Source organism: Hypanus sabinus, chromosome 1 (genome assembly GCF_030144855.1).
Source record: "Hypanus sabinus isolate sHypSab1 chromosome 1, sHypSab1.hap1, whole genome shotgun sequence".
Lineage (NCBI taxonomy): Eukaryota > Metazoa > Chordata > Chondrichthyes > Myliobatiformes > Dasyatidae > Hypanus > Hypanus sabinus.
This window is the reverse complement of record NC_082706.1, coordinates 106112541-106139151: the sequence shown is the minus strand read 5'-3', so window position 1 is coordinate 106139151 and position 26611 is coordinate 106112541. Positions and strand designations below refer to the sequence as shown.

The window sequence follows — 26611 nt, the reverse complement described above, 5'->3', positions numbered from 1 at the left end:
AGACACACATAATTCAGTATTTTGGTGTCTGCACTGATACTGCCATGGACATTTGCTTTGAACATGAACTGTTCATTAACATTCCTGCTGAGCAACAGGAAGTGGTGAAGTTTGACGGACAGGCGATACCCCATGGGGGGGATAAAATAGTGGGTTTGCTAAGACACAGACAGACACTCCACAAGACCCTGAAGAGAGCATTGTGCCCCCACAAGTTGGTGGGAGTTTGGAGGACCGATTCACGGGAATCGGCCAGAGGCTCACAGGGTGTATAGGTACGACCTTTATATCCTTGCATTTTAGTGTACTGTGTTACGTACTCGTGACACATGACAGTGGAGCCCTTGTCATGTGACTGGGGTTGAAGCTGTACTGGACTTGAGGTGATGGTCTTGTGATGGTGGAATGATGTCATTTTCCCGCCAGTAGAGATCATGTGACGGGTTTTTTTTTAACAGGTTATAAAAGGTAGACCCCACCATGTGAGGAGGGGCAGTTCGTGGCTGGATTTGCCAAGTTGACTTCATGCCACTGCGTGTTTGAAGTGATGACGCAGTTTAGTTGAAGGATGAAGTTTTTATTTAATGCCTAAAGTTTAAAAGGTTATTGCCAGCAGGTTCTTTATGATTCTGTTAGTTTGAGAATTACTGGAGAGTGAAGATTGGAAGTTGGAAGTTAAAGATCGAGGAGAATCGCTTTCTACGGTGAAACGGGGGCAACCTTTGTTTGATCCTTATTCGGAAGGATTTTGTTGACTATCTTCGTGTTAATCCCTGGGTAACCAGAAAGGATTGAAGGTAGTGGAGAAGGAAAGGTCAGTGCCTTTAAGCCATTCTGTTTTGTGAATTCTTCGTGGGAAGTTCGATGTCGGGGATCGAAGCAAGCGACGTGAAAGAGAACCTAAATCGTCCTATAAAGTCTCTCCTTTTAAATGGACTGTGAGCATATCGAACTTTTGGCAATACCACTTTAAAGAACTGTTTTGGAATATCACTTTACGAACTGTTTGAACAGCCGCTCAGCAGCTGTTTCCGGTTACGGTAGTGTTTGTTTACTTTTGGGGGGTTTGTTTTCGGTGTTTAATAAACGTGTTGTTTGTTATAAGAAACCCTTGCCGATCTCATATATTTATTGTTGCCTGAATACGTAACAACTGTATTACTTAATTTACAAGAACTTTTCATCTGTCAGTTATGTACAGTCTTGAGATTTCTTCAGTACTATCCCACCTTATTTGTATTCACATTCTCATGCCGCACTCAACTGACCAATTCTTCAATGTGGATGACCCCATCTGACAAATAATAGGTATATGCCCTGACTTGCTAAGTTCCTCCAGAATTTTTTGTGTTGCTTTCCCCTTCTTGATGCATGCAGAGACCATGTAGCTTCACACAAAAGAATATCACGAAACAAACTGCTTTCCAGGAATATAACTCAGCCCCTTCCCAAACACATGGCTTCTTGTATTTAAGTTAGTGTGACTGTGGGGTATGCTGAAATGACATCTGTGACAGGAGAGAGTGGAGGGGCTACCTGGACCACCAGGGTATGGTGGGGCAGAGAAAGGGAGGGAAAATAAGTGGCTGAGAGAGAGGAAATAAAAGGAGAGAATGAGAAGTTTGAGGCAGGGGACTGAGGAAATGCTTGTACCATCATCATTTATATCTGAAAATGTGGTTTCTGTAGCTGGGCCTCACCATGTTGCAAGTGCAGCCAAAGTACTTTATTTGTATAAATGGAGAATTTTACTGTGTTTTCAAGGTTGACAGGATAATCCAGCAGGGCTAAGCCATATTTCATGCTTAAGATGTCAATCTACTTTTAACTGTGTATTATTATATCTCTGATTATTCATATCCTCACTCTTCAACAACCCGTAGGAGGGTGAAGATTTGAATGATTAGTGATAATAATAATAGTTAAAAGTAGAATGCATCTACATTTATTACACAATTATACTTGAAGCTAAAATGACACATTATTAAACCGTGGTAGCTTTTGGGCCTGTTCCTGTAATAAGTAGAAGAAAATATGCAATATTTAGTTCCTTTTCTACTTAAGCAACTCCTTTAAGCTATTTGCACACTATGTGCCATTTCAATTTACCGCATGTGGAGTCTCACTATACACGCAAAGGTGCTAGACAATACAGCTGGTGGCTCAAGCTTGCATGTCCAGTGGAGGCAATGTCTGAAGGGTGACTATTAACTGTTTCTACCATAAACCTTATTGCTCCTATTAGAAATCAACTCACTACCAACAATAAATGCAGTACAAATAGAAGCACAATACAACTTTTGTTGGTGTTCTTACCAGGTATATGTAAAATAAAATTTCCATATAATAAATTCAAGGTTGCTGTATCAAAATTCACAGAACAGAAAATAAAGGCACTGCAAGATATTTGTATTAATCAGAACTGAGGAACAACTTAAAAATCATCCTTTGTATCTCAGATCGGCAGATAAAGAGAGGCTGCTGACAAAGCATAAGAAAAGGCCACTATATTCAAAGTTATGTTAGTACAGAGGCCTTCACCACAATGTCAGAATAATTATGCTTTGTAATGTTCACGACTGGGTCAAATAGTCTAAAGGTACCAATGTTCTGAAGTAATGGGTTTAAGTCCAGTAATTATATAAAGATCACACTGCAACCCAGTACTCCAGCAACACTTGTTTGGGCAGTCAGAATTCCAGTTTACCTGTTGTTAGTGCTTTTAAAATTCACTTTGATTATCAGTGTGATTACAGGTTTAAGCGTTGGCTACAGCTTACTAAAACTAGAACAAAGCAAAATTACTTTTCTAGGAAAATATGCAAGCTTTTAAAATAAATCCTGAATTTTAAACTAACAGAGTTATGCAGCAGTTTTAATCATCTCTGCATGTAGAAGCATCTCTCTAAAGAATGTGACTGGCTGCATTTTTGTTATAAATTACTCAAGCTCAAATTTCCAGAAAGCATACCTCTAACATCTGCAAACTCTCTTTATCCACCATCTTGCTTACTGTACAGTGCTCTGGTGGGGAGGGGGAGAAAGCTAAAAGCAGGAAGCTGATCTACGTCGGCACGGTGATCTTTCGCAATCTCTAAAGCATTCAGCTGGTTTTGTAATTACGGAGGTTTGTCTGAAGAGGATAAGATACAAGAAGGCAGCCACAAAAAGATTAGGTAACATTATAAAAGGATAGACTTTGCAATATTTTCAAATTCTAGAAAAATATTAATTAACATTTACTAAATACTCCCGTGAGTAACCAAAGTTGGTTCTATCAGAAATTATGGATCTTATTTCATTCTATTGCTTATGCATGTAACGCAATCCCTCCCTTTATTACTGGACTGCCTTGTAATCACAATAGTGGTGCCCGATAATATTCAGAATCACAATAAATACATACAGCAACTAATGAAGAAATAACCAGCAAAACTACATTTTAAATAGCCTTTCTGGTCTGAGTTCAAAGTACTGATAAATATTTCTAACTCTGTGCTGTAGTGCTTATTCCTGCACATGGTTTACCTGCATAAAGTGCTACAAGTTGTGCGGATCTCAAGCTAGTCTTGCTACAATCTGCACAAGTGATAAAAAAAATTGTTCATCAACAGAGTCCTTATATAAGGGTACAATATAGGACTCAGCCCAAAATAGCAGAACCAATCATTTTAAAGCAGTGCCATGATGCAATAAACAGAAGGACTTGCAAACAGCCCAGTAAGTGTTTCTGTCCATAGGGCTGTGCCTGAATACCTCATGACCTTTTAGGTGGATAATTCTGGCCTTTGGGAAAGGGTCAGAAAATTTGAATGTATATGAACAGAATATTTAGTTTGATTATAGAAGGGTTGTAAATAAACTGGAGGAAAGAAAATTACAGGTGAGCATGCTGCTTCATTTGACACTACAGTATTGAAAAAGCCATTCTGCACATACAAATAGTACTTCACTTTATATGGAACTAAAAGGAGAAAAAAGTGTAGTTTTTTCCATTTGTTAAGATCTTCTTTCAAGGATAGAACATTACATAATGTAGTTTCTCCTGGTTGTTCTTTGATTCTGCCCTGTTTTTCACTTATTTTAAAATGGATTGAAGTAATTAATTAACCCTTATCAGACAACTGTTTTAGTGCTCAAGATATGGAGAACAAGATGATGGTTAAATGTATTGCTCCAGGGGGTTGATTCCTAATGGGTGTTTTTTTTGTAGTTAGTGAGTTTTTTTCCTAGTTAGATGGGGTTATTTTTTCCTTCTTTTTCCTATATATAATTTTTTTTTCCATTTTTATATTTTAAGATCAGTTTTTTCTTCAGCTTTATTAATTGTATACATATTAATCTGTTGAAGTTTTGTATCATTTTATAGCTGTTGAAGATTATATATCAATAAAAAGACTGAAAATGAAAACATTGGAATACAATGTTAATTATTACGAGAGAGAGAGAGAGAGAGAGAGAGAGAGAGAGGATACTTCTTTTGCAGAATAGGTAATTCATTGTTTAAGATCTCTGAACTGAGATTCATTGCTTGTCATAATGTCACAATAGGTAAACTTACACAGATTGGCATAGAAGTTGCAAGAACAAATCTATGTATTAGAAAAATCAAATATACAGTAAATTTAGAGCAACACATTAAATGCTGGAGGAAAGCAGCAGATCAGGCATCATCTACAGAAGGGAATAAACAGTTGACATTTCGGGCCAAGACCCTTCATTAGGGCTGGAAAGGGACAGAGAAGAAGCCAATTCAATTTTCAGGATCTGGGTTGTTGGCATGACTGGCATTTATTGCCTTTCCTAAACTGTCAGAGAATATGGCAGGTCAATTTCTAGAACTAGTGCAGTTCTGGTGAAAATGCTTTTACAGGATTGTTAGGCAGGAATTTAACTTGCAACCAATGACAATGAGCAAAAGATGACTTATTTCTAGGTCAGGGTGTGGTTTGGTGGAAACCTTCAAGCTGTGGTACTTCCATGTGTTTCTGCCTTTGCGACCTCTAACAATTGGGAGAAACTGTTGGAAAAACTACATTTAATAGATGAAGCATACTGCAAACACATCACAGTGATGGTGGAGGAATGAATGTTACAATGGTGCATGGGTTACAAATCATGGATGTTGCTTTCTATATACATTGAGCTCCAGTGCAGAAGAGGCCCCTCCAGCCCTACAAGCCATAAAAAATACATACCAAGTTTTATTTAAAAGTAGAAGTTACCTTTTAAAATTTATACAGCTATAAAATTTTATCAAATTGTTTAAAAGCTCAATTTGACCTAATTTCTACTACAACACAACCAAGCTGGATTTTTCACCCCTGGAGATGCTAAATACAAAAGGGAGTCTCACAGTTGTATTGATGTAACACTTTTCTTGACCTTGGAACACAATGACTGGCTTGAAAAATGTGGCAGAAACAGCAAATTGATAAATGTCTAGAGAAGTCCTATAATTGGTGATCCTAGAGGAAAGCAAACCAGGAGAACAGAGCATGCTTTTAATGGAACAATAATATCATGGAAATAATATATCCCATTAATTTGTACCAGAGTGCATATATTAGATAGATTTTCTACAAAATTAATAATTCTACCATAGCACTTCAATGTTTAAAATAATATCATAAATGAATAGTTAAGTCAAATTCAAAGTAATTTTTTATCAAAGTACATGCATGTCACCATATACAACTCAGAGTCATTTTCTTGTGGGCATATCCAATAAATCTAATAACCATAACAGAATCAGTGAAAGGCTGCACCAGCAGGGTGACAACCAGTGTGCAAAGGACAACAAAGCATGCAAATGCAAAACAAAAGAAAAAATACTTTAATAATTATGATACAATAATATTACATCTTCTGGTTTACGATGGCGCTGGTGATGCACAACGACAACTTGCTGTCAGCAAACAAAACTACTAACTACTATATTAAGACGTACAAACAAGCTGGATCAACTCAGCAGGTTGGGCAGCATCCGTTGAAATGAGCAGTCAACGTTTCGGGCTGAGACCCTTCGTCAGGACTGAAGAAGGAGGGGGCAGGAGCCTTATAAAGAAGGTGGAAGGGAGAGTGGAAGGTGCCAGGTGAAAAACCAATCAGAGGAAAGATCAATGGGTGGCGGAGGGGAAGCAGAGAGGGGATAGGCCGGAGAGGTGAAGAAGGAATGTAAGGGGAAAGCACTATGGATAGTAGAAGACAGAATCATGACAGAGGTGACAGGCAGCTAGAAGAGGAGGCAGAGTGAAAGTGGGATAGTGGAAGGGAGAGGGAAACATTGACTGCTCATTTCAACTGATGCTGCCCGACCTGCTGAGTTCATCCAGTTTGTTTCTACATATTGATTTGACCACAACATCTGCAGTGTACTTTGTGTTAACTACTATATTAATCACACATTTTCTTGGAAACGACCACTGTAATCAACAGCCTGTAACTTTGCTTCTGGAGTTGAGCTTTTGAACCGCCTATATGACCCGGTATTTTTTGTGGTGTGAACTACAGTCTCGAAGATGCAAGATGATGTGGCGTGGCGCAGCATGTACGGGCCAAACTGAAACAGCAGGGCCTATGCCCAAGAGTGGGGAATGAGCCATAGTTTGGCCATTGCTGGAGAAGACTTAGAGGCAATTTAAAGTGGCAACACTGAGGTGAGGCAGATTCGAGGGCTAGGCCCGAACCACCTGCTGTTTGACCAATTTAAGTGCCACGCCAGATTGGAAAGGTCGGATACCAGCTGGCAGGGCCCAGGCTGGAGAATGTATTGAAGCAGCAGGGCCTGGGTCCAAGAGCAAGGAACAATCCAAGGGCAGGTACAGATTGAATTCAGGTGGCAGGGCCTGGGCCCAAGCCCGAGGGCATATTGAAGTGACAGGGCTCTGCTCCATGAGGTTTATTCACCTCTGGGTTTAACTGTGCCTATAGCAATGACTAACAGGCTCCCCGATCTGCTGCAGTGATGATGCGCCTCATGGCTGTGGACTAATTTTGTGAACTTCAGTTTTGAATGTAATCTGCTTACTTTTATTGCTTGCTCGATATTTTTTTCTGCACATTGGGTGTCTGATGGTCTTCTCTTTGATGGTTCTATTGTGTTTCTTTGTTCTGTGGCTGCCTGTAAGGAGATGAATCTCAAGTTTGTACATACTCTCAACTTCGTATATAATCTCAACTTTGATTAAATAATGAACTTTTGAACTTTTTTGAATAACAAATAAATAAACTATAAATATCGATAACATAAGATGAAGAATCCTTGAAAATGAGTCCACAGATATAGGAACATTTCAGTGAAGTTACCCTCTTTGGTTGAGCTGTTTCTGAATCTGGTAGTGTGAGTCTTGATGACAGCAGCAAGAAGAAAGCATGACAAGGTTGGTGAGGCTCACTGATTATGGATACTGCTTTCCTGGGAAAGCATTCTATGTAGATGTACTCACTGGTGGGGAGGGCTTTACCCGTGATGGACTAGGCCGAATCCACTACATTTTTTAGGTTTTTCCGTTCAAGGGTATTGATGTTTCTATACCAGGCTGTGATGCAGCCAGTCAATATACTCTCCAACACACATCTCATGCCGAACATTCACAAACTTCTAAGGAAGCAAAGGCACTACTGTGCATTCTGTGTAATTGCACTTGCAAGCTGGGCCCAGGACAGGTCCTCTGAAATGATAACACCAATGAATTTGAAGTTGTTGACCCTCTCCACCTCTGATCACCCAAAGAAGACTGGCTCATGGACCTCTGGTTTCCTCCTCCTGAAGTTAGTAATCAGCCACTTAGTCTTGCTGAGATCGAGTAAGAGTCCGTTGTTGTGGCACCACTCAGCCAGATTTTCAATCTCCTTATACTGTGATTCTTCACCACCTTTGATTTGGCCTACTACAATGGTGTCATCAGCAAACATAAATATGCCATTAGAGTTGTGCTTAGCCACCCAGTCATAAGTATAAAGCAAGTAGAGTAGGGGACTAAGTACACAGTCTTTTGGTGCACCTGTGCTGCCGGAGATTGTGGAAGAGATGTTGTTGCCAGTCCAAACTACCACGGTCTACAAGTGAGGAAATCAAGGATCTAATTGCACAAAGAGGTAATGAGGCCAAGGGCTTGAGGCTTATTGATTAGTTTTGAGGGTATGATAGTACTGAATGCCGAGCTGTAGTTGACAAAGAGCATCCTGATATACACATCTTTGCTGTCCAGCTGTTCCAAGGTTGAGTGAAGAGCCAACGAAATGGCATCTTCTGTGGATCTGTTGTTGCTGAGAAGCAAATCCAAGTTGCTTCTCAAGCAGGATTGATGTTTCATCACCACATCTCAAAATACTTCATCACTGTGGATGCAAGTCCTACTGGGCAATAGTCTTTGAGGCAGGTTACCATGGTCTTCTTAGGCACCAGTATAACTGAAACCTGCTTGAAACAGGTGGGTACCTCAGCGTGCTGAAGCGAGAGGTTAAAGATCTCAGTGCACAGCCGGTTGATCAGTTCTCTTGGTCAGAGACAATATCTCTGATATTACTTACTCCATGAACACAGCGAGACCTGGGGAAACTAAAATACCTTTATAAAAATGTTAATTACAGTGTCAGCTACATGACCTTCCTGCCATACCTCTCCATTATTATCCGGTTACCTGAGACCGCACTCACCCCAGCAACTGATTCCTTCATCGGCACGACTGGCACCCTATCCTTCTCATTAGAAGATCCAACTTTTGCTCCCTACTTCACGTTAATATGCAACCCTTTTTCAAACATCATCATAAAGCACTGTGGCAGTTGCCACACATGATAGTGGCACCCAGCTTTGACTACACTATCCTTCATGTCTGTCACCTAACAATGGATAACAAGGGATTTCTTCCAACTAAATACTGGTAAGACAAATGCCAAAGGGTTCAGCTCATGCCATAACCTCTATTGCCCAGCACTCAACACCATCACCTCTGATGTTACATTTGAATAAGAGCTAACCTTTGGACTCACTCTTATTTCATTAACACACCTACTTCTACCTCTGAAACATTAGCTCCACCCTGTCATAAATGCATTCTGCAGAAGCTCTTACTCATGTCACTATGACATTTAGACTTGGTCATTCATCACTTCTGGCTGGATATTCAAGTCTGTAAACTTGAGCTCAACTCTGGTAAAATGTAATTCAAACCATGAATTAATAATTTAATTTACTCTTCACTATTGTGCTGGCTGCTATCCTGTTATGTAATACTCTGGTTCAAAATTCTTATTGTTTCTAAATACCTTCATGGTTTTTCCCCTTCTCTTCAGCTTTGAATCTTCTTCATCTATATGGTGTTTTCTTGCACTCCTGCAATTTGCGCTTCTGGATAAACACCATATTTAAATGTTCCGTTTACAGGAGTGTCTTCAGTAGCAAAGGCCCAAGTTCTGAAATCCCTTCCCAGAAACACTATCTCAAATTCATCCTTTAGAATACCACATAAAACAAGCCCTTTCATTAAAGCTTTTAGTTGTCCGCCTCAATAATTAATTTACCTTGTCTGATTGAATTTCTGTAGAGTGAAATTTCTGGTGCTTCAAAGGCATAATATAACTGGAATTTCCTCTTTATATATCGTAAAAACAGCTTCTGAATAGCATTTGACTTAAATAACTCATTTGAGAAAAGTCTACACAGAATTTCACTGCAACTGTGTACTTTGTACTTCCTGTCAAACCAAATTGTTCCTTTCATACATATCACACCATTTCAACGGAGCAGATCTGGGAACAATCAACTCTTGACTGAAGGTAACAATCTATTTTGTTACTCCAAATATATTCTATGGTATAGCACACTCGCAATAGGGTAATACCGGCAAGAACACTGACAAAATTTCAAAGGCTAAACTTTCAAAAGCTAAACAAAAGTGAGAGTATATCTGCCAAAATTGAAATAAAATTAAAATAAAATAAAATTAAATAAAATAAAATTAAAATAAAAATTAATAGTGTCAGCCTTCATGCTGAGATGTTCAAGCTTTACTCAATAGTTCCATTTAATATCAGAGAATGTATACAATTTATAACCTGAAATACTTATTATTCTTTGCAGACATCCACAAAAACATAAGTGCACCAAAGAATGGGTGTCAGTAAAAAACATTAGAACCCCAAAGTTCTCCTACTTCCCTCTCCCACGTACAAGCAGCAGCAAAGCAACGCCACCATCCCCACCACTTACCTCAGCCAAAAAGCTTCAGCACCCTCTACCCACCAAGCAAGCAACAGCAAAGCCTGCAAGCAGGACCAATATCTGCAGTACAACTCAACCAACAATTCAAAATACCACAGGCTCTCTCTGGCTCCCAAATAAAGGGGCAGAGAGGTGTCACTCACCAAGAGGGAAGACATACACAAAACAACTTGCTGATTTACGGTGTTAAAGTCTGCTGCATCGCATTTTCCCCCAGTTCTCCGAATTGAAAATAGGCAACACACTCTCCTCAACCAACAAGAGAGAGGTGGGCAGAGCCCATTATAAAGCCAATTATTTTATAATAAATCAATTGTAAACTTGTTGCTGATACAAGAATTAAAACAGACATAGCTGTGCAGAGGTTGTGATAACAAATTAATTGCAAAGAAATATTAACTTTACTCATTCTCCTTACCTTATAAATTCAGAGCCTGAACTTTGGTCACCTAGATCCACTTCTAGTCCATTTCTTGCCCCATGTACAATGATCAAATTGATGCCAGGTTGTTTGTTGGAGACAGGTGCAATAAAGGTGTTTAAGAGGCTCTTAAAGATACGTACAATAAAATGCAGGGATGGTGTAAAACAGACCATGAGCAAGCAGAAGGAATTAGGTTCATTATCTTAATTAGTTCAGTGCAACATCCCAGGATGAGGGACCTTCCCATGTTGTATTGTTCTAATTGCACTATTCTGGAATATGCAAACAATCTGATTTTCAACCTTTTAGTAAAAGCCACAAACATCACCTCAAATGAGAGCTATGTTTGGCTTTGCTTAAGACATGGTTTTCAAAACTTGCATTTCTACAGCATTTGGTGTAGTACCATATGTAGAGTACTTCATGGGAACATTAGTAAGCAATATGTGACAAAGAATCCCATGAGGAAATGCCATGATGGATGGACAGACATAAAGATACCTTGAAAGTAGGGCACTTGCAAGTGAGGCTATAGCACCTATTAAAAGTAGGGAAAATGAAGAGTTCAGAATTGTAAAAGTGCAGATTTTATACAAATAGAAAATCGCTGGATTGTAGGGTTAGATTAGGTTAAAGACAAGTAGGGATTTGACAACAATTTTTACAGTAGACTAGAAACCCAAGTAAGTGTAAAGATTAAAAATTGGGCTTGTTTGTCATATGTACATCAAAACATACAATGAAATGCATCATTTATATTAGTGGTCACCAATCTTTTTAAGCCCACGATCCCCTACCTCGGCCTTAGTGAAAGGCAAGATCGACCAAATCGGTTAGTCACACGCATGTGCCCCGGGGCAGAAAAGACAGGAAGGAAAACCCCACAACCCGGAAATAGAAATAATGTATAAACACCAGGGGTACCCACCCTTTTTTGCACCGCGGACCTGTTTAATATTGACAATATTCTTGCGGACCGGCCGACAGGGGGAGTTAAACATGACTGGAATACAGCGATACTCGAAGCACGTTCCTTATGTCCATTCTATTCCACAATTTAGTTTTCATGGCTCTCAGCACTTAGCTTCTGTCCTGCTTGCTCCCGTTTTTTCCGCTGAAAAAACTCAGTGAGTTATTCTTTAAGCGCATGTTGCTTGGACTCAAGGTGCCGAAGCAGACTTGAGTGCTTCATTGCCTCATTGCCTCGGGGCTCGAAATCCAGCCTCCCGCCCGCCCGCCGCCAGACGCCTTAGCCAGGTGCGACTGGTCATGGGTGGGGTGAGAGGACAAGGTGAGGGCTGGAGATCCCTGTACCGGGGCCGCGGTGGTCGCAGTCCGGAGAGAGTGACCAACCGAGCGAGGAGTGCGACAGGATACCCACCCGCCCCTCTTGTAGGATCTATTGGCCGACAAAAGTTTGGCTCGAGGGTCGATCGCAGTGAGGTAGCTACTCTGCTACTTAAGTCGTCTGCGAATATTTTAGCACCGGGTTCCCCACGAACATTCACTGTGCTAAACAGGTTCAGAGGTGGCGCCCATCTGTCTGCGTTCCAGGCCAGTATCAATAGCACTTCCTGCCAGACGTGCGAAGTGGCCGGTTACCCAAGGCCAACCAGTGATCCCTGGTGCGAGGGTATTACTGCGTTTAAGTGACTGATGACCTCGCCTGCGTTCAAGTTCAACAGTGGGCGTGACAGGGAATGAGAAAAGGTGTAGCTGACTCATATCGCCAAATCATGTCTGTTGTAATGTGAGTATTAAATACTAATCAGGAAGCTGTTGGTAACAAGAGGCGGGTTCTGGGTTGGCGGGGTTTTTACTGTCGCTCTTTTTTTACTCCCGGTGTACATTGTATATAGTTCCTCCACCCATGCCACACGAGGTACCTGGAAGCCTCTGTACTGTAAATATCATTTGCCATCCCAGATAAAGATGTTCTTTTGGCCATCAAATTGCCGAGTGGTCTTTTTGTAAAGTAGAAGTTACCACAATATCGTTAACTCACGGCCTGGTGGTTGGGGACCACTGAAGTACACTCTATAGTGCGTGGCGGGGGAGCTACACATATGCACACTGGGCAGAGAGAACGGAACTAAAACCCCGCAACCCGGAAACAATCTCTTAACAGTATTTGTGTATTTATTTTTCTTCTTTTTTTTCGGGATCTACTAGGAAGGTCTCAAAGATCAACCAGTTGATCGTAACCGACAGGTTGGCGACCACTGATTTGCATCAATGACCAACACAGCCCGAATAGGACCTGCAGTAGCCTGCAACAGGCCTCTAGCAGATGAGTGGGTGGGAGACAGAGGGGTAAGAGGGGTGAGAGAAAATTAAGTGGGGTAGATCATTGCATATTTTAAATTCTGAGATGAGCTGATTTCAGGTGATGCCATACACCAAGAAACAAACCATGTTGGTGATAACATCAAATAAAAAACCAAAGTCTAGCGCAGATTTGAGAAATTTCTGTTCAATGGTGTGCAAACAATCAGATTTTAAGAGGCAGTGTAGGGATCAAGGGAAGTGCTGATGAGGCATAACTGGATGTCATCAGGCCACTTAGAAACTGCTGCCAAAGTTTTATCTGATATTACAGAGGACAACACCTGACATCTTGAGAGGTGGACATCCAAGGTACCCATTCAAAAAAAAACGGAAAGCCTAGCCGCTGTTGCTGATGTCCTGGCATCAGTCATATTTATGGCTAAGAAGAGCAGGGTGAACATACTCAAGGCGATTGCCTGGTTGCAGTTTGTCTCCTACCACAACAGTATGTAATCTCATTAGCTCTCTACTCAGCTTTGGAGCACCTAGCCAACAGCAAACATGCATGTCGGCTATTGATTACAGCTTGGCACTGGGCATTCAAAAACCATCATCCCCTCTGTACTAATCAACAAGCTTCAAAACCTGGGTTACTGTACTTCCCTCAAAAAAACGGATCTTCAACTTCCTTAATGGGAGATCACAGTCAAAGCAGATTGGTAACAATGCCTCTTCATTGCCGACAATCAACACAGGCACATCTCAAGAATGTGTTTAGCCCACTGCTCACTACTTCAGGTCTGTGTGGCTGGGCACAGCTCAAATACTGTCTAGAAATTTGTAAAAATTACCATTGTTGTTGGCAGAATCTCAGACAAGTACAGTTGTGAGACAGATTGGGTGGTTGAGTTGAATTGAATTGACTTTATTACATCCTTCATAAGTAAAAATCTTTACGTTATGTCTCTGTCTAAAAGTGCAATGTGCAATTTATAGTAATTTTTAATAAAAAGTATGTACAACAGAAGAGTCAATATAACATAGAAATACAGTTGTGTCAGCAGTCTGATGGCCTAGTGGAAGAAGCTGTCCTGGAGTCTGTTGGTCCTGGCTTTTATGCTGCAGCACCATTTCCCGGATAGTAGTAGCTGTAACAATTTGTGGTTGGGGTGATTTGGGTCCCCAATGATCATTCAGGCCCTTTTTAAACACCTGTCTTTGAATAGTGGGAAGTTCACATCTACACTTGGGCTGGGCTGTCCACACCACTCTCTGCAGAGTCCTGCGATTGAGGGAAGTACAGTTCCATACCAGGCAGTGATGCAGCCAGTCAGGATGCTCTCAATTGTGCCCCTACTGAAAGTTCTTAGTATTTGGAGGCCCATACCAAACTTCTTCAACCGTCTGAGGTGAAAGAGCTGCTGTTATGCCTTTTTCACCACACAGCTGGTGCGTACAGACCGCGAGATCCTCGGTGATGTTTATGCCAAGGAACTTAAAGCTGTTCACCCTCTCAACCCCAGAAACATTGATGTCAATAAGGGCTAGCCTGTCTCCATTCCCCTGTAGTCCACACCCAGCTCCTTTATTTCTGCAACATTGAGGGAGAGGTTGGTTTCTTGACACCACTGTGTTAGGGTGGTGACAATTTCTCTGTAGGCTGACTTATTATTATTTGGAATTAGGCCAATCAGTGTAGAGTCATCAGCAAATTTAATTAGCAGATTAATGTGGTGGGTGGCAACACACAGAGACTAAAGGAGGGGACTTCGTATACAGCCCTGAGGTGCACCTGTGTTGAGAGTCAGAGGGGCAGAGGTGAGGGAATCCACTCTTACTTACCACCTGCTGGCGATCTGACATGGAAGTCTAGGATCCAGCTACACAAGGCAAGGTGAAGGCCGAGGTCTCTGAGCTTCTTGTCAAGCCTGGAGTGAACTATGGTGTTGAATACTAGTCCAAGAACAGCATTTTCACGTTAGCATCCTTCTTCTTCAGATGCGTAAGGATGGTGTGTAGAGCTCTGGCTATTGCGTCATCTGTCAATTGGTTGTGTTGGTAGGTGAACTGTAAGGAGTCCAGTGTGGATGGTTCTTGATCAGCCCTCAAAGCATTTGCTTATTATTGAGGCGAGTGCGATAGGACGCCAGTTGTTCAGACATGGTCTTTTTAGGTACTGGAACAATGGTGGTGTCACTCAACAATCTTGCACACAATGCCAGCAGGACCAAGCAACTGACTGTGGACTTTGGGAAGGGGAAGTCAGGAGAACACACACTAATCCTTATTGAAGGGTCAAAGGTGAATGGGATGAGCAGCTTCAGGATCCTGGGCATCAACAATTCAAGAGGATTGTTCCTGGGCATCAACAGCTCAACAGAATCTATCCTGGGCCCAACGTAACTGATGCAGGCAAGAAAAATGCATATAAACAGCTCTACTTCATTAGGAGTTCAAGGAGCTTTGTATGCCACCATGACTCTTTTGTAAATTTTAATAGACATATGATGGAGAGCATTTTGGCTAGTTGTATCATAGATTGGTATGAAGGCTTCAATTGACAGGATCACATGAAGCTGCAGAGGGCTGTAGATTTGGCCAGTTCCATCAGAGGTACAATCCTCCCCACCAGAAGACATCTTCAAGGGGCAGTGCCTCAAGAAGAAAGCATCCATCATAAAGGGCCCTCACCATCTGGGACATGCCCTCTTCTTTTACTATTACCAGGGAGGAAATACAAGAGCCTGAAGACCTTTAACCAATGTTTTAGGTACGTCTTCCCCTAATTTCTGAACAGTCCATGAACACTAGCTTGTTAATCCTTGTTTGCACTGTTTTTGTTTTGTAACTTACACTCATTTAATGCCCTATAATGTATTGTTGCTGCAAAAAAACAAATTTCACAACATATGTCAGCGATAATAAGGCTGATTCTGATCTAAATTAAAAAGACAGGGTTTGATACACCCACCAGGGTTAGAGTAAAGTGGCCTTACACAACGGTCAATTCGAGCAAGTCCTGGGATCATAAAGGAAAGCTAGAAATCTGAATAATTAGAAATGCTGAAAAGTCTGTCTCTCTTTCTCCTTTGGATACTAAGTGTTTCCTGCATTTCTTGCTTGTAAGAACAGGAAGTTTGCTTTACACTGGCACTTCAAGCAGACTTGATCACCTCGAGTGGATACTGTACTGCATTTCAGGCTGTGCCTTCAATTCCTGGCCGCCGGCCGGCTAGCTAGCTAGCCCGGCCACCATCCTGCCTCATTCCCCTCTCATTGGTTTACTCACCATCTCGATGATCTTAGTCTTCCGGCCGGCTTTCTTCTTCATGGTGAAGATGTACTGGGTCAGCAGGGCGCCACCGATCGCTGCACACACTACAGAGCCCACCACCACGCCCAGGCGCGTCACTGCCGCCCGCTCCATGCACGCCTCACAACTGCGCCTGCGTCCGATGGGGAGCATGCGCAAACCCCTGCTCTGGGAGTATTGAAGGGAGTGTTTGCAAGGAGGTGGAGGAATGTCGAGTTCAGGGGAGTTTGTTTCTTAATTTTTATTAAATAGCAGCGTCTCAAAAGTTCTCGTAGTCAAAACTACTTACAGGATGAAAGGAAGTCATTTGCTGTAGTAAGGTGTTTCCTACCATTTATTATGTAGTCCCTTGTGTATACATCTTTCCAAACTATTATCGTCTTTCTGCAGCCTATTTTTTATTTTATCAGACACAGCCAATTTTGCAATCTTCATAATCTTGGATCCTCCACTTATGTACAAATTATTATTCCGTATATTGCAATTACAATAATACATTAACTTGAATTGGGTTTAATATCACTAGTATATGCCGTGAAATTTGTTGTTATGCGACAGCAGTACATTTTAATACATAATATAAACGGCATTACAGTAGGTATATTATTTATAAGTTAAATAAAATAAGTAGTGCAAAAAAGGTCGTGAGGTAGTGTTCATAGGTTCAATCTCCATTCTGGAATCTGATATTTGATAGCAGAGGCTATTCTCAACTCTTTAAGTGGTGCCTTCCGGTTCCGGTTCCTGTACCACCTCCCTAATGGTAGAAATGAGAAGAGAGTACGTTCCGGGTAATGGGGTCCTTAATGATGGATGCTGCCTTTCTAAGACAATTCACCTTGAAGGTGTTATGATGCTGGGGAAGCTAGTGTCCATAATAGAGCTGACTCACAGCTTTCAAAAGCTTATTTCGATCCTGTGGGGGTGCCGCCCTCATATCGGGCGGTGATGCAGCCATTTAGAATGTTCTCCATTGTACATCTGTAGAAATTTTCGAGTGTCTTTGGTGACATACCAAATCTCCTTAAACTCCCTAATGAAATTTAGCTGTTTATAGTGCCTTCTTTGTAAGTACATTGATATGTTGGGCCCAGGATAGATCCTCAGAACTATTGACACACAAGAACTTGAAATTGCTTACTATTTCCTCTAACGATCCCTCTACGAACACTGGTGAATGTTCCTACCTCTTACCCTTTCTGAAGACCACAATCAATTCTTTGGTCTTACTGATGATGAATGCAAGCTTATTGCTATGTCACCACTCAACTAGCTTACATACCTCACACTTGTACATCTTCTCGTCACCATCTGAAATTCTGCTAACCATAGTTGCATTGCCAACAAATTTATAGATGGCATTTGAGCTGTGCCTAGCCATACTGTCATGGGTGTAGAAAGAGTAGAGCAGTGTTCTAAGCATACACCCTTGAGGTATGCCAGTATCGGTGAGGTGGAGATGTTATTTCTGATCCTGAATCTCTGTGACTGAGTCACAAAGTATAGCGGTGACAGTACATTGAGTAAACCAGTTGCTGAAAATGGTGGCATTTCCAAAGAGGAAGTTTGGCCAAACACAATATTTTTATTCATACTTAAAATTGTGTATAAATTATGCTTAATTTATGTTCTTGTTAATACTTATATGAAGCCTATAAATTTGCTGCAAGTAAGTTTTTCATATAAGACCATAAGACATAGGAGCAGAATTAGGCCATTTGGCCCATCGAGTCTGCTTCGCCATTCAATCATGGCTGATCCTTTTTTTTCTCCTCTTCAATCCCATTTCCCAGCTCCCCCCCCCCCCCCGTAACCTTTGATGCCACGTCCAATCAAGAACCTATCAATCTCTACCTTAAATACACCCAATGACCTGGCCTGCACAGCTGCATATGGCAATAAATTCCACAAATTCACCAGCCTCTGGCTGAAGAAATTTATCCGCATCTCTGTTTCGAATGGTGCCCCTCTATCCTGACCTCTTGTCCTAGACTCTCCTGTCATGGGAAACATCCTTTCCACATCTACTCCTGTCTAGGCCTTTCAACATTCGAAAGGTTTCAATGAGATTCTCCCTCATCCTTCTAAATTCCAGCAAATATAGACCCAGAGCCATCAAACATTCCTTGTATGATAACCCTTTCATTCCTGGAATCATCCTTGTGAATCTCCTACGGACCCTCTCCAATGCCAGCACATCTTTTCTAAGATGAGGGGCCCAAAAGTGTTCACAATACTCAAGGTGAGGCCTCACCAGTGCCTTATAAAGCCTCAGCATCACATCCTTGCTCTTGTATTCTAGACTTCCTGAAATGAATGCTAACATGGCATTTACCTCCTCACCACCACTTCAACCTACAAGTTAACCTTTAGGGTCCTTCTGCATCCTACCTGTTTCCTCAACACTACCTGCCCCTCCACTGGCACTGGCAGCCAACCAGACATGGATCCTTTTATTCCCACTCACTGCTTTCTTCCAATCAGCCAATGCTGTAACCATTTCAGAAACTTTACTGTAATACCACAAGCTCTTAACTTGTTCAGCAGCCTCATGTGTGGCACCTTGTCAAAAGCCTTCTGAAAGTCCAAATATACAACATCCTCTGCATCCCCTTTATCTGTCCTACTTGTAAACTCCTCAAAGAATTCCAACAGGTCCATCAGGCAGGATTTTCCCTTAAGGTAACCATGCTGGCTTTGTCCTATCTTGTCCTGTATCACTAAGTACTCCATCACCCATCCTTAACAATTGACTCTACCATCTTCCCAACCACTGAGGTCAGGCTAACTGGTCTATAGTTCTGCTGCCTTCCTCCTTTCTTAAAGAGTGGGGTGACATTTGCAATTTTGCAGTCCTCTGACACCATGCCAGTGTCCAACGATTTTTGAAAGATCATTGCTAATGCCACTACAATCCCTAATGCTACCTCTTTCAGAACTTCATCTGGTCCTGGTGACTTATGTACTTTTCGGTCTTTCAGCTTTTTGAGCACCTTCTCCCTTGTAATAGTAACTGTACCCACTTCTCTTTCTTAACACACAACAACATGACAACATCTGGTACATTACTAGTGTCTTCCACAGTGAAGACTGATGCAAGATACTCATTTAGTTCATCTGTCATCTCCTTATCCGCCCTTATTACTTCTCCTGCCTCATTTTCTAGTGGTCCCATAACCACTCTCATTCATCTCTCTTTTATTTTTACATACTTGAAAAAGCTTTTATTATTGACTTTGATACTATTTGCTAGCTTGCTTTTATATTGCATCTTTTCCCTTCTAATGATTCTTTTAGTTGCTCTCTGTAGGCTTTTAAAAATTTCCCAATCCTCTATTTTCCCACTAATTTGCTTTGTTGTATGCCTCTCTTTTGTTTTTACATTAACTTTGTCTTCCCTTGTCAGCCATGGTTGTACTATTTTGCCATTTGAGTATGTCTTCACTTTTGGAATACGCATATCCTGCAACACCTTCATTTTTCTCAGAAACGCACACCATTGCTGCTCTGCTGACATCCCTGCCGGCAGCTCCTTCCAATTTACTTAGGCCAATTCCCCTGTCATACCATTGTAATGTCCCTTATTCCACTGCTCTACTCTCTGTATACACATGACTGTGTGGCTAGGCATAGCTCAAGTAACAGGTGTGACGAGAGGGCGTACCGGAGTGAGATAATTAGCTTGAAAGAGGGCAAAGGAATGATTGACAGAATTTAACTCAGACAACTGAGATATGCCACTAGTGAAGTGGTGCCGCAGCAACAACCTTGCCTTCAACATCAGTAAGACGAAAGAGCTGATTGTGGATTTAAGGAAGGGTAAGACAAAGGAACACATACCAATCCTCATAGAGGGATCAGAAGTGGAGAGAATGAGCAACTTCAAGTTTCTCAGTGTCAAGATCTCTGAGGATCTAACCTGGTCCCAACATATCGATGTAGTCATAAAGGAGGCAAGACAGCGGCTATACTTTATTAGATTTGGCATGTGAACAAATACACTCATAAACTTCTATAGTTGTACCGTGGAGAGCATTCTGACAGGCTACATCACTGTCTGGTATGGAGGGGCTACTGCACAGGACTGAAAGAAGCTGCAGAAGGTTGTAAATCTAGTCAGCTCCATCTTGGGCACTAGCCTACAAAGTACCCAGGACATCTTTAGGGAGCGGTGTCTCAGAAAGGCAGAGTTCATTATTAAGGACGTCCAGCACCCAGGGCATGCCCTTTTCTCACTTTTACCATCAGGTAGGAGATACAGAGGCCTGAAGGCACACACTCAGCGATTCAGGAACAACTTCTTCCCCTCTGCCATCTGATTCCTAAATGGACATTGAAGCTTTGGACACAACCTCACTTTTTTAAAAATATACGGTACTTCTGTTTTTTGCACATTTTAAAAAATCTATTCAATACACGTAATTGATTTACTTGTTAATTTATTATGTTTTTTTTTCTCTCTCTCTGCTGGATTATGTATTGCATTGAACTGCTACAGCTAAGTTAACAAATTTCACATCATATGCCGGTGATAATAAACCTGATTCTGATTCTGAAATACAGCTACGTCAGACTTTACTTTCTCCCTATCAAATTTCAAGTTGAATACAATTATATTGTGGTCACTGGTTCCCAAGGATTCTTTTACCTTAAGCCTCCAATCATCTCCAGTTCATTACATAACACCCAATCCAGTATAGCTGATCCCCTAGTAGGCTCAATGACAAACTGCTCTAAAAAGCCATCTCTTAGGAATTCAACAAACTCGCTGTCTTGAGATTCATTACCAATCTGATTTTCCTTAATCAACCTGTATGTTAAAATCTCCCATGGCTACCATAACATTGCCCTTTTGACACACCTTTTCTATTTCTTGCTGTAATCTGTGGTCCACCTCCCAGCCACTGTTGGGAGGCCTGTATGTAACTGCCATCAGGGTCCTTTTACCCTTGCAGTTTCTTAATCAACCCACAATTATTCAACATCTTCCAATCCTATGTCACATCTTTTTACTGATTTGATGCCATTCTTTAACAGTAGAGTCACGTCACCCACTCTGCCTACTTTCCTGTCCCTACGATACAGAGTGTAACCTTGGACATTCAGCTCCAAAACTACAGCCATCCTTCAGCAATGATTCAGTGACGGCCACAACATCATGCCTGGCCATCTGTAATAGTGCAACAAGATCATCCACCTTATTTCTTATACTCCACGCATTGAGATACAACTCTTTGAGCACCATACTTGCTACCCTTTTTGATTTTGCATCCCTAATGTACTGATACTCACCCTGCCCTTCCTGACAGTCTGCACACTATCTTTACTTTTTTACCACCTGTCTTATCCTGAGTCCCATCAATCTGGTTTCCACCCCCACCTCGCCAAATTAGTTTAAACCCTCCCCAAATGCTGTAACAAACCTGTGCACAAGAATATTGGTCCCCTTCGGGTTTAGGTGAAACCCGTCACTTTTGAACAGGTCATACATCCCCCAGAAGAGATCCCAATGATCCAAGAACCTGAAGCCTTGGCCCCAGCACCAGCTTCTCAGCCACACTTTTACCTGCCATATTGTTCTGTTTCTACCCTCACTCACGTGTGGAACAGACAGCAATCCAGAAATTACTACCCTGGAGGTCCTGCTTCACAGCTTTCTACTTAGCTCTCTAAAATCTTTTCTCAGGACCTCTGCTTTTCCTTCCTATGTCATTGGTACCAATATGTACCAAGACTCCCGGCTGTTCTCCCTTCCTCTCCAAAGTACTGTAGATGCGATCTGAGACATCCCTGACCCTGGAAACTGGGAGGCAACATACCATCTGGGCCTCACCTCCACGTCCATAGGATCTGCACCTATGATATGTCGTACTTGTGCATATGACAATAAAGTCGATTTTACACTTTATTGTTAATCACGTTATGTTCCTAAAACTAAATGGCACATATTGTTTCAACAGTCCATTCACCAGTAATTTTTTCAGAAACCTCCGCGTATTCCATTGATTAGGGGTTAATTGCTCGCAAGAAACTAACTGCTATTATAGGAAGAAAAATTATCCCCATCACCCTGCTGAAAATCTAAAGAACTGTAAGAGGGGAGATTTCCAACATATCCCAGCACAACATGTTATTTCTAGAATGGGTGGACACAATAAAACATCTTACAAATATTCAGCACGTTTGGTCATGCTGGAAAAACAGGCATATTTTGTGGAAAGAGAAACACTATAAACTTTTCACGTCGAGGACCTTCGGAAAGCGTCCACCTCTACCTGAAAATTTAACTTCTGCTTCCACGTTTGACAGCTGGTCTGCTGAATGTTTTCAAACTTTCCTGCTTAGATCCAGACTTTTGATTTTCTTTTAGTAAAGTTTAATGGCGGTTGGCAGACCAGCACATGTGCATTACCGCCAGCTCCTATGGAGCAAAGAGACAGGAAGTACAGCCACTTTAATCCCCCCCTCAAAAAAACTCTAATAATATTAAAAAGCCGAATGCTTTTCAGAAAGTCAAATACACGTTTATGTACATTACGAATGCAGTAATATTCCAGCAAACTTTCGGGCTAGTGGGATTCGTCAGCCCTGGACGGCAGCCCGCCTAGGAAAAGGAATACTGTATTGATTTTAAACCTCCGCTGCCTTGTAGCCATGCCCACCCATGGGAAAGGCTTCGGGAGTAAATCTCCAGGAAGAAATCCCGAGCCGGGGTCCCTAAGGCAGTTTAATGGTGTTTACAACTTCACTCTGGCAACCACTGTGATGATACTGGTGCTGAGCTTGCCTTTCCCTTGGACCACGTCAGTGACGTGGAGAGGGAGAACCCGTTGCATGGGCAACAGCCGGTTCTTCAAACCTTCCCACGGTCCCGCTCAGGCTTGCGCCCTGGAGAGGAAACAGTCCACCAGTGGCGCAAACCCAAGATCACCTGGGATCGACGGCTGCCTACTATTACTACTACTATCCATGTTAAATTGAATCTGTCCCAGATATCTCAATTTGGCAACTAGATGTTTCCTTTGCGCCTCAAAGGATCTACTTTCGTACAATATATGCTCCACCATTTTCATGACAAGTGCACTCCCTACAAATGCCCGTATCATGCATATTAGTTCTGAACAAGGAATTATTCAACATAGTATGTCCAATACGCAAACGTGTAAGTATAGCTTCTTCCCTACTGTTATATCCATCTCCCAGTTGAGCTCCCACCATCTTCTGAATTTTATATACTGTAAACGCCGTCCTTTCTTTTCCTTATCCCAACTTTGTTATCAAGCTGATCAAATAAACTTTTTAATTATGGCTTTATACAAAGACACCATTACATTTTCATCCTCGATTTTAAGTGATTGCTTGCCGAGAATATCTATCATCTTGTTTCCGACAACCCCTATATGGACAGGAACGTAATTCTTATATGGATACGTAAGCCTAGACTCTGCAGCCTCAGAAGGTGTCTAAACTCTACATTCTATAGTCCAAAAGAATGTCTGTCCTACAATCTGAATTCCTATTAGATGTCAAAACTGAGAATGAATCAGAGCACAGAAGTACAAAGCAGGGTATACTTCTCCGATCTATTCCAAGGCTAAAAAGATAGCAACCATCTCAGATGTGAATACTGATACTTTGATCATCTTTTCTTAATAGTCACCTGAAACTTTGGAACATGAACACAAACATCTGAACGACCTGAACTGGATCTTTTGAACTCTCTGTTTAGATATGTAAGAACCCATAATATCTTTCTTATATATATTGCTGAACCAGTTGTATCACTGATATACAATCAATCTTCATCTTGATCAATTTTGATTTTCATTTGATTGGACTGAGCAAAAAAAATTAGGTAAACCCAACAAACACTACAATTCCTACAAGGCAGTGGGGCTATTTCCGGCCCTGCGCACTACTGAAGCGTCGGCTCGTGGAGGCGCTATGACAACAGTGGAGCGGCTGGCGGATTAATGAGTGGAACGGCGGGCGGCGGTGGACACCGGCACCGGTTTGTATTTAATAATTTTTCACTGTTAGTCCAGCCTGGGGGGGGGGGGGGGGTAGTTCTCTGTATCGCGGACCCACACGGGTAGATCTGCGAACCTTTACCGAGCTGGGACTGGATGGGGCCTCGCCCCCTACCGAGACGGGACGGAATGCCGACCCATCACAGAGCCAGGATGGGACCCAGTCCTGCACAGAACCAGGACGTGTTCCTTACCCCTCCCAGAATCGGGTTGGCACCTGACAACGACCCCTCCACTTTCCTTCTCAAAAGTTTTGGGAACAAAACAGCCGTGGGGCTGTTGGGATTTTAGAGCTGGGTGACGGTGTCGCAATGGAACAACAATCCTCATACTCAGGGGGCTTCTTCATCGCGGCAGGTTTACCACCCTCCCGTGGTCTGGAATAACCTCAACATCCAGCTAATTAAGTTTGGCTTAGCCCATTATGGGCTGCTGGACAAGGCTTTTACTTTAACAGTCCGAGCAGAGATCCAGCCTGTTTCAGGCTTTGGATTTACAAAATGCAAAGCTGATTTTGCGTTGCACAAATCCTGGGCACATCTTATACATTTATGACAAAGGATCAGCATAACTACTCTGCATTTGGTATCACGTCACACATCTACAGTTATACAGATATGGAAGGCGATTATTCCCGCTCAGTCAAGGATATTTTGTAAAGATATTTATTTACATTACAAAAATAAATTATAGTTTAGATTTTAAAATCTTAGCGGTAATGTTTGCAAGATTAAATGTGTGGAGCAGCAGCACAACAAGCTCTGTTTGGATCCCATGTTGAATGAAGGAAAATATGGTGAGGCATTTCATTAGAAAGTCAAGTTGCAAGGAGAAATTTGGCCAGATGGCTAAAACCTCGAGGAGCATAGTGAGAGGAGTAGTTGAGGGAAGGACCCCTTGGTACTGAGTCATTAGTTATCCAAATCTAGCTTGATAGCTGGGGTGATGGTGAAGAGGACTTTTTGCATGTTGGGACATGATCGTCTCTGTTTTCATTTGCAAAGTCTGCAGAAAATAGATCAAGGGATTTTGCATGGTCTAATGTCCTTCAAGAAAGAAACTAACAGGAGGGAACTAGATGGCTTTATATGACATTCCAGTCGTTTTGTAGTCATCCTTATTAAGATCACGTTTTTCTTTCCAAATTTCAGAGTATTAACTGAAGTTCAATTCCATAGCTGTGGAGGACATAATAAATAGAGCAGTAATTCAAGTAACAATTTGGAACATGATTGATGTCCCAAGAAGGGAGATGCTGGAAAATCAAGGGGATGAAAGTTGACACTCCCTGACCCAATAGCCTACATCATCAAGTTTTTTCAGAGGTGGATGTGGAGGACATGGATGTGTTAGTGACTATTTCTCAATATTTGTTAATTCTGGAAGATAGAAAATAGCTTACAATTAAGAAATGAGAGTGAGCAAAATGGGGAACTACAGACCAGGTAACCTAACATTAGTTCTTGGAAGAAATTAAAAGCTTGTCTTGCATTCTGTTTGACAAGTTTTCATTATATCTTGGTTGAGGTCAAAGGCCTCCGTTGGTCAGAATTGACCCCGGATATTGTGTCCTGGTTGTCTAGATACACAAGCCTGGGCAGTATGATATGAAGAGCAAGCTTTTGTCCATGTAGCAAGCTCACCCTCTCCATGCATCTGATGAAACCAAAGAATCAGCAGAAACTGATAGGTACAGTTTGGTATCAGCAGTGTCACAGGAGTTGCCAGTCAGTGTTGAACTCAATGCATGACAGCCTTAGGATTTTTCCTTGGGGTTTACTCTCAAATCCTTCCCCATGATATAGGCACAAGGCAGCAGAGGCTTGAGATCAGAGTTTTCCTTCTTGATGAGCTGCCAATCACGGCTGACGAGTCCCATCTGCCCAAAGTTTTAAAGCATCAGTAACCCACCTTTGCCCCTTCTTCTACTCTCCTGTCAGTCAAAGTTGCACCAGGCTTAGTACTAAGCCACATGTGAAGCCTAGAAGCTGGACTTAGTTGACAGAGACTATCTGAAGGGCACGTCATTGGGAGCATTTAATAGGTAGTGGGAGCTTGTCCACTCCCAGTTATAACAACCTTAAGGAACCAAATCTTGGTACAATAATAATAAACCAATATTAAAGTTAAAACAAAGCTCACAGCGGCCTTCAATCATCATGAGCACTCGCTTGTGGGAGAGGCAGACTTGGTTTAAAAAGAGCTTGGGGCCTTTAGGTGGTGTTCGATTGTGGTGGTCTATCAGGCATTTGGCAAAGGCCAATAAAAAGAGTTGGGGTGTAAGCGGAGCACCCATTGTTGGAGTAGGCCAGTGTTAGAGTTTTCAAGCTTTGGCTCAGCAGGCTTGG

General features: G+C 41.8%; 2 protein-coding genes across 10 annotated transcripts in view; one reads left to right on the top strand and one right to left on the bottom strand.

Moving 5' to 3' along the window:
* The window catches only part of nt5c3a (5'-nucleotidase, cytosolic IIIA), a 39486-nt gene extending 23125 nt beyond the window's left edge, over window positions 1-16361 (bottom strand). The window contains exons 1-3 of one of the 6 annotated variants that reach the window (XM_059973665.1): window positions 16210-16342; window positions 5357-5468; window positions 2972-3133 (exon numbers count right to left, since the gene is read on the bottom strand). In XM_059973665.1, the coding sequence (XP_059829648.1) occupies window positions 2972-3004 (33 nt within the window). In that variant the 5' untranslated portion in view covers window positions 3005-3133; window positions 5357-5468; window positions 16210-16342. Of the gene's footprint in view, window positions 1-2971; window positions 3134-5356; window positions 5469-7030; window positions 7124-16209 lie in introns of those variants that run through there. The other 5 variants (XM_059973645.1, XM_059973625.1, XM_059973654.1 and 2 more) reach the window with 5 other exon arrangements.
* A 7774-nt stretch (window positions 16362-24135) lies between these two features.
* Window positions 24136-26611, top strand: part of bbs9 (Bardet-Biedl syndrome 9) — a 396619-nt gene continuing 394143 nt past the window's right edge. For 3 of the 4 annotated variants that reach the window (XM_059973612.1, XM_059973602.1, XM_059973581.1), the window contains exon 1: window positions 24136-24244. The gene's annotated coding sequence lies outside the window, so the exon portion shown is untranslated. The remainder of the gene's footprint in view (window positions 24245-26611) is intronic. The other variant, XM_059973585.1, reaches the window with a different exon arrangement.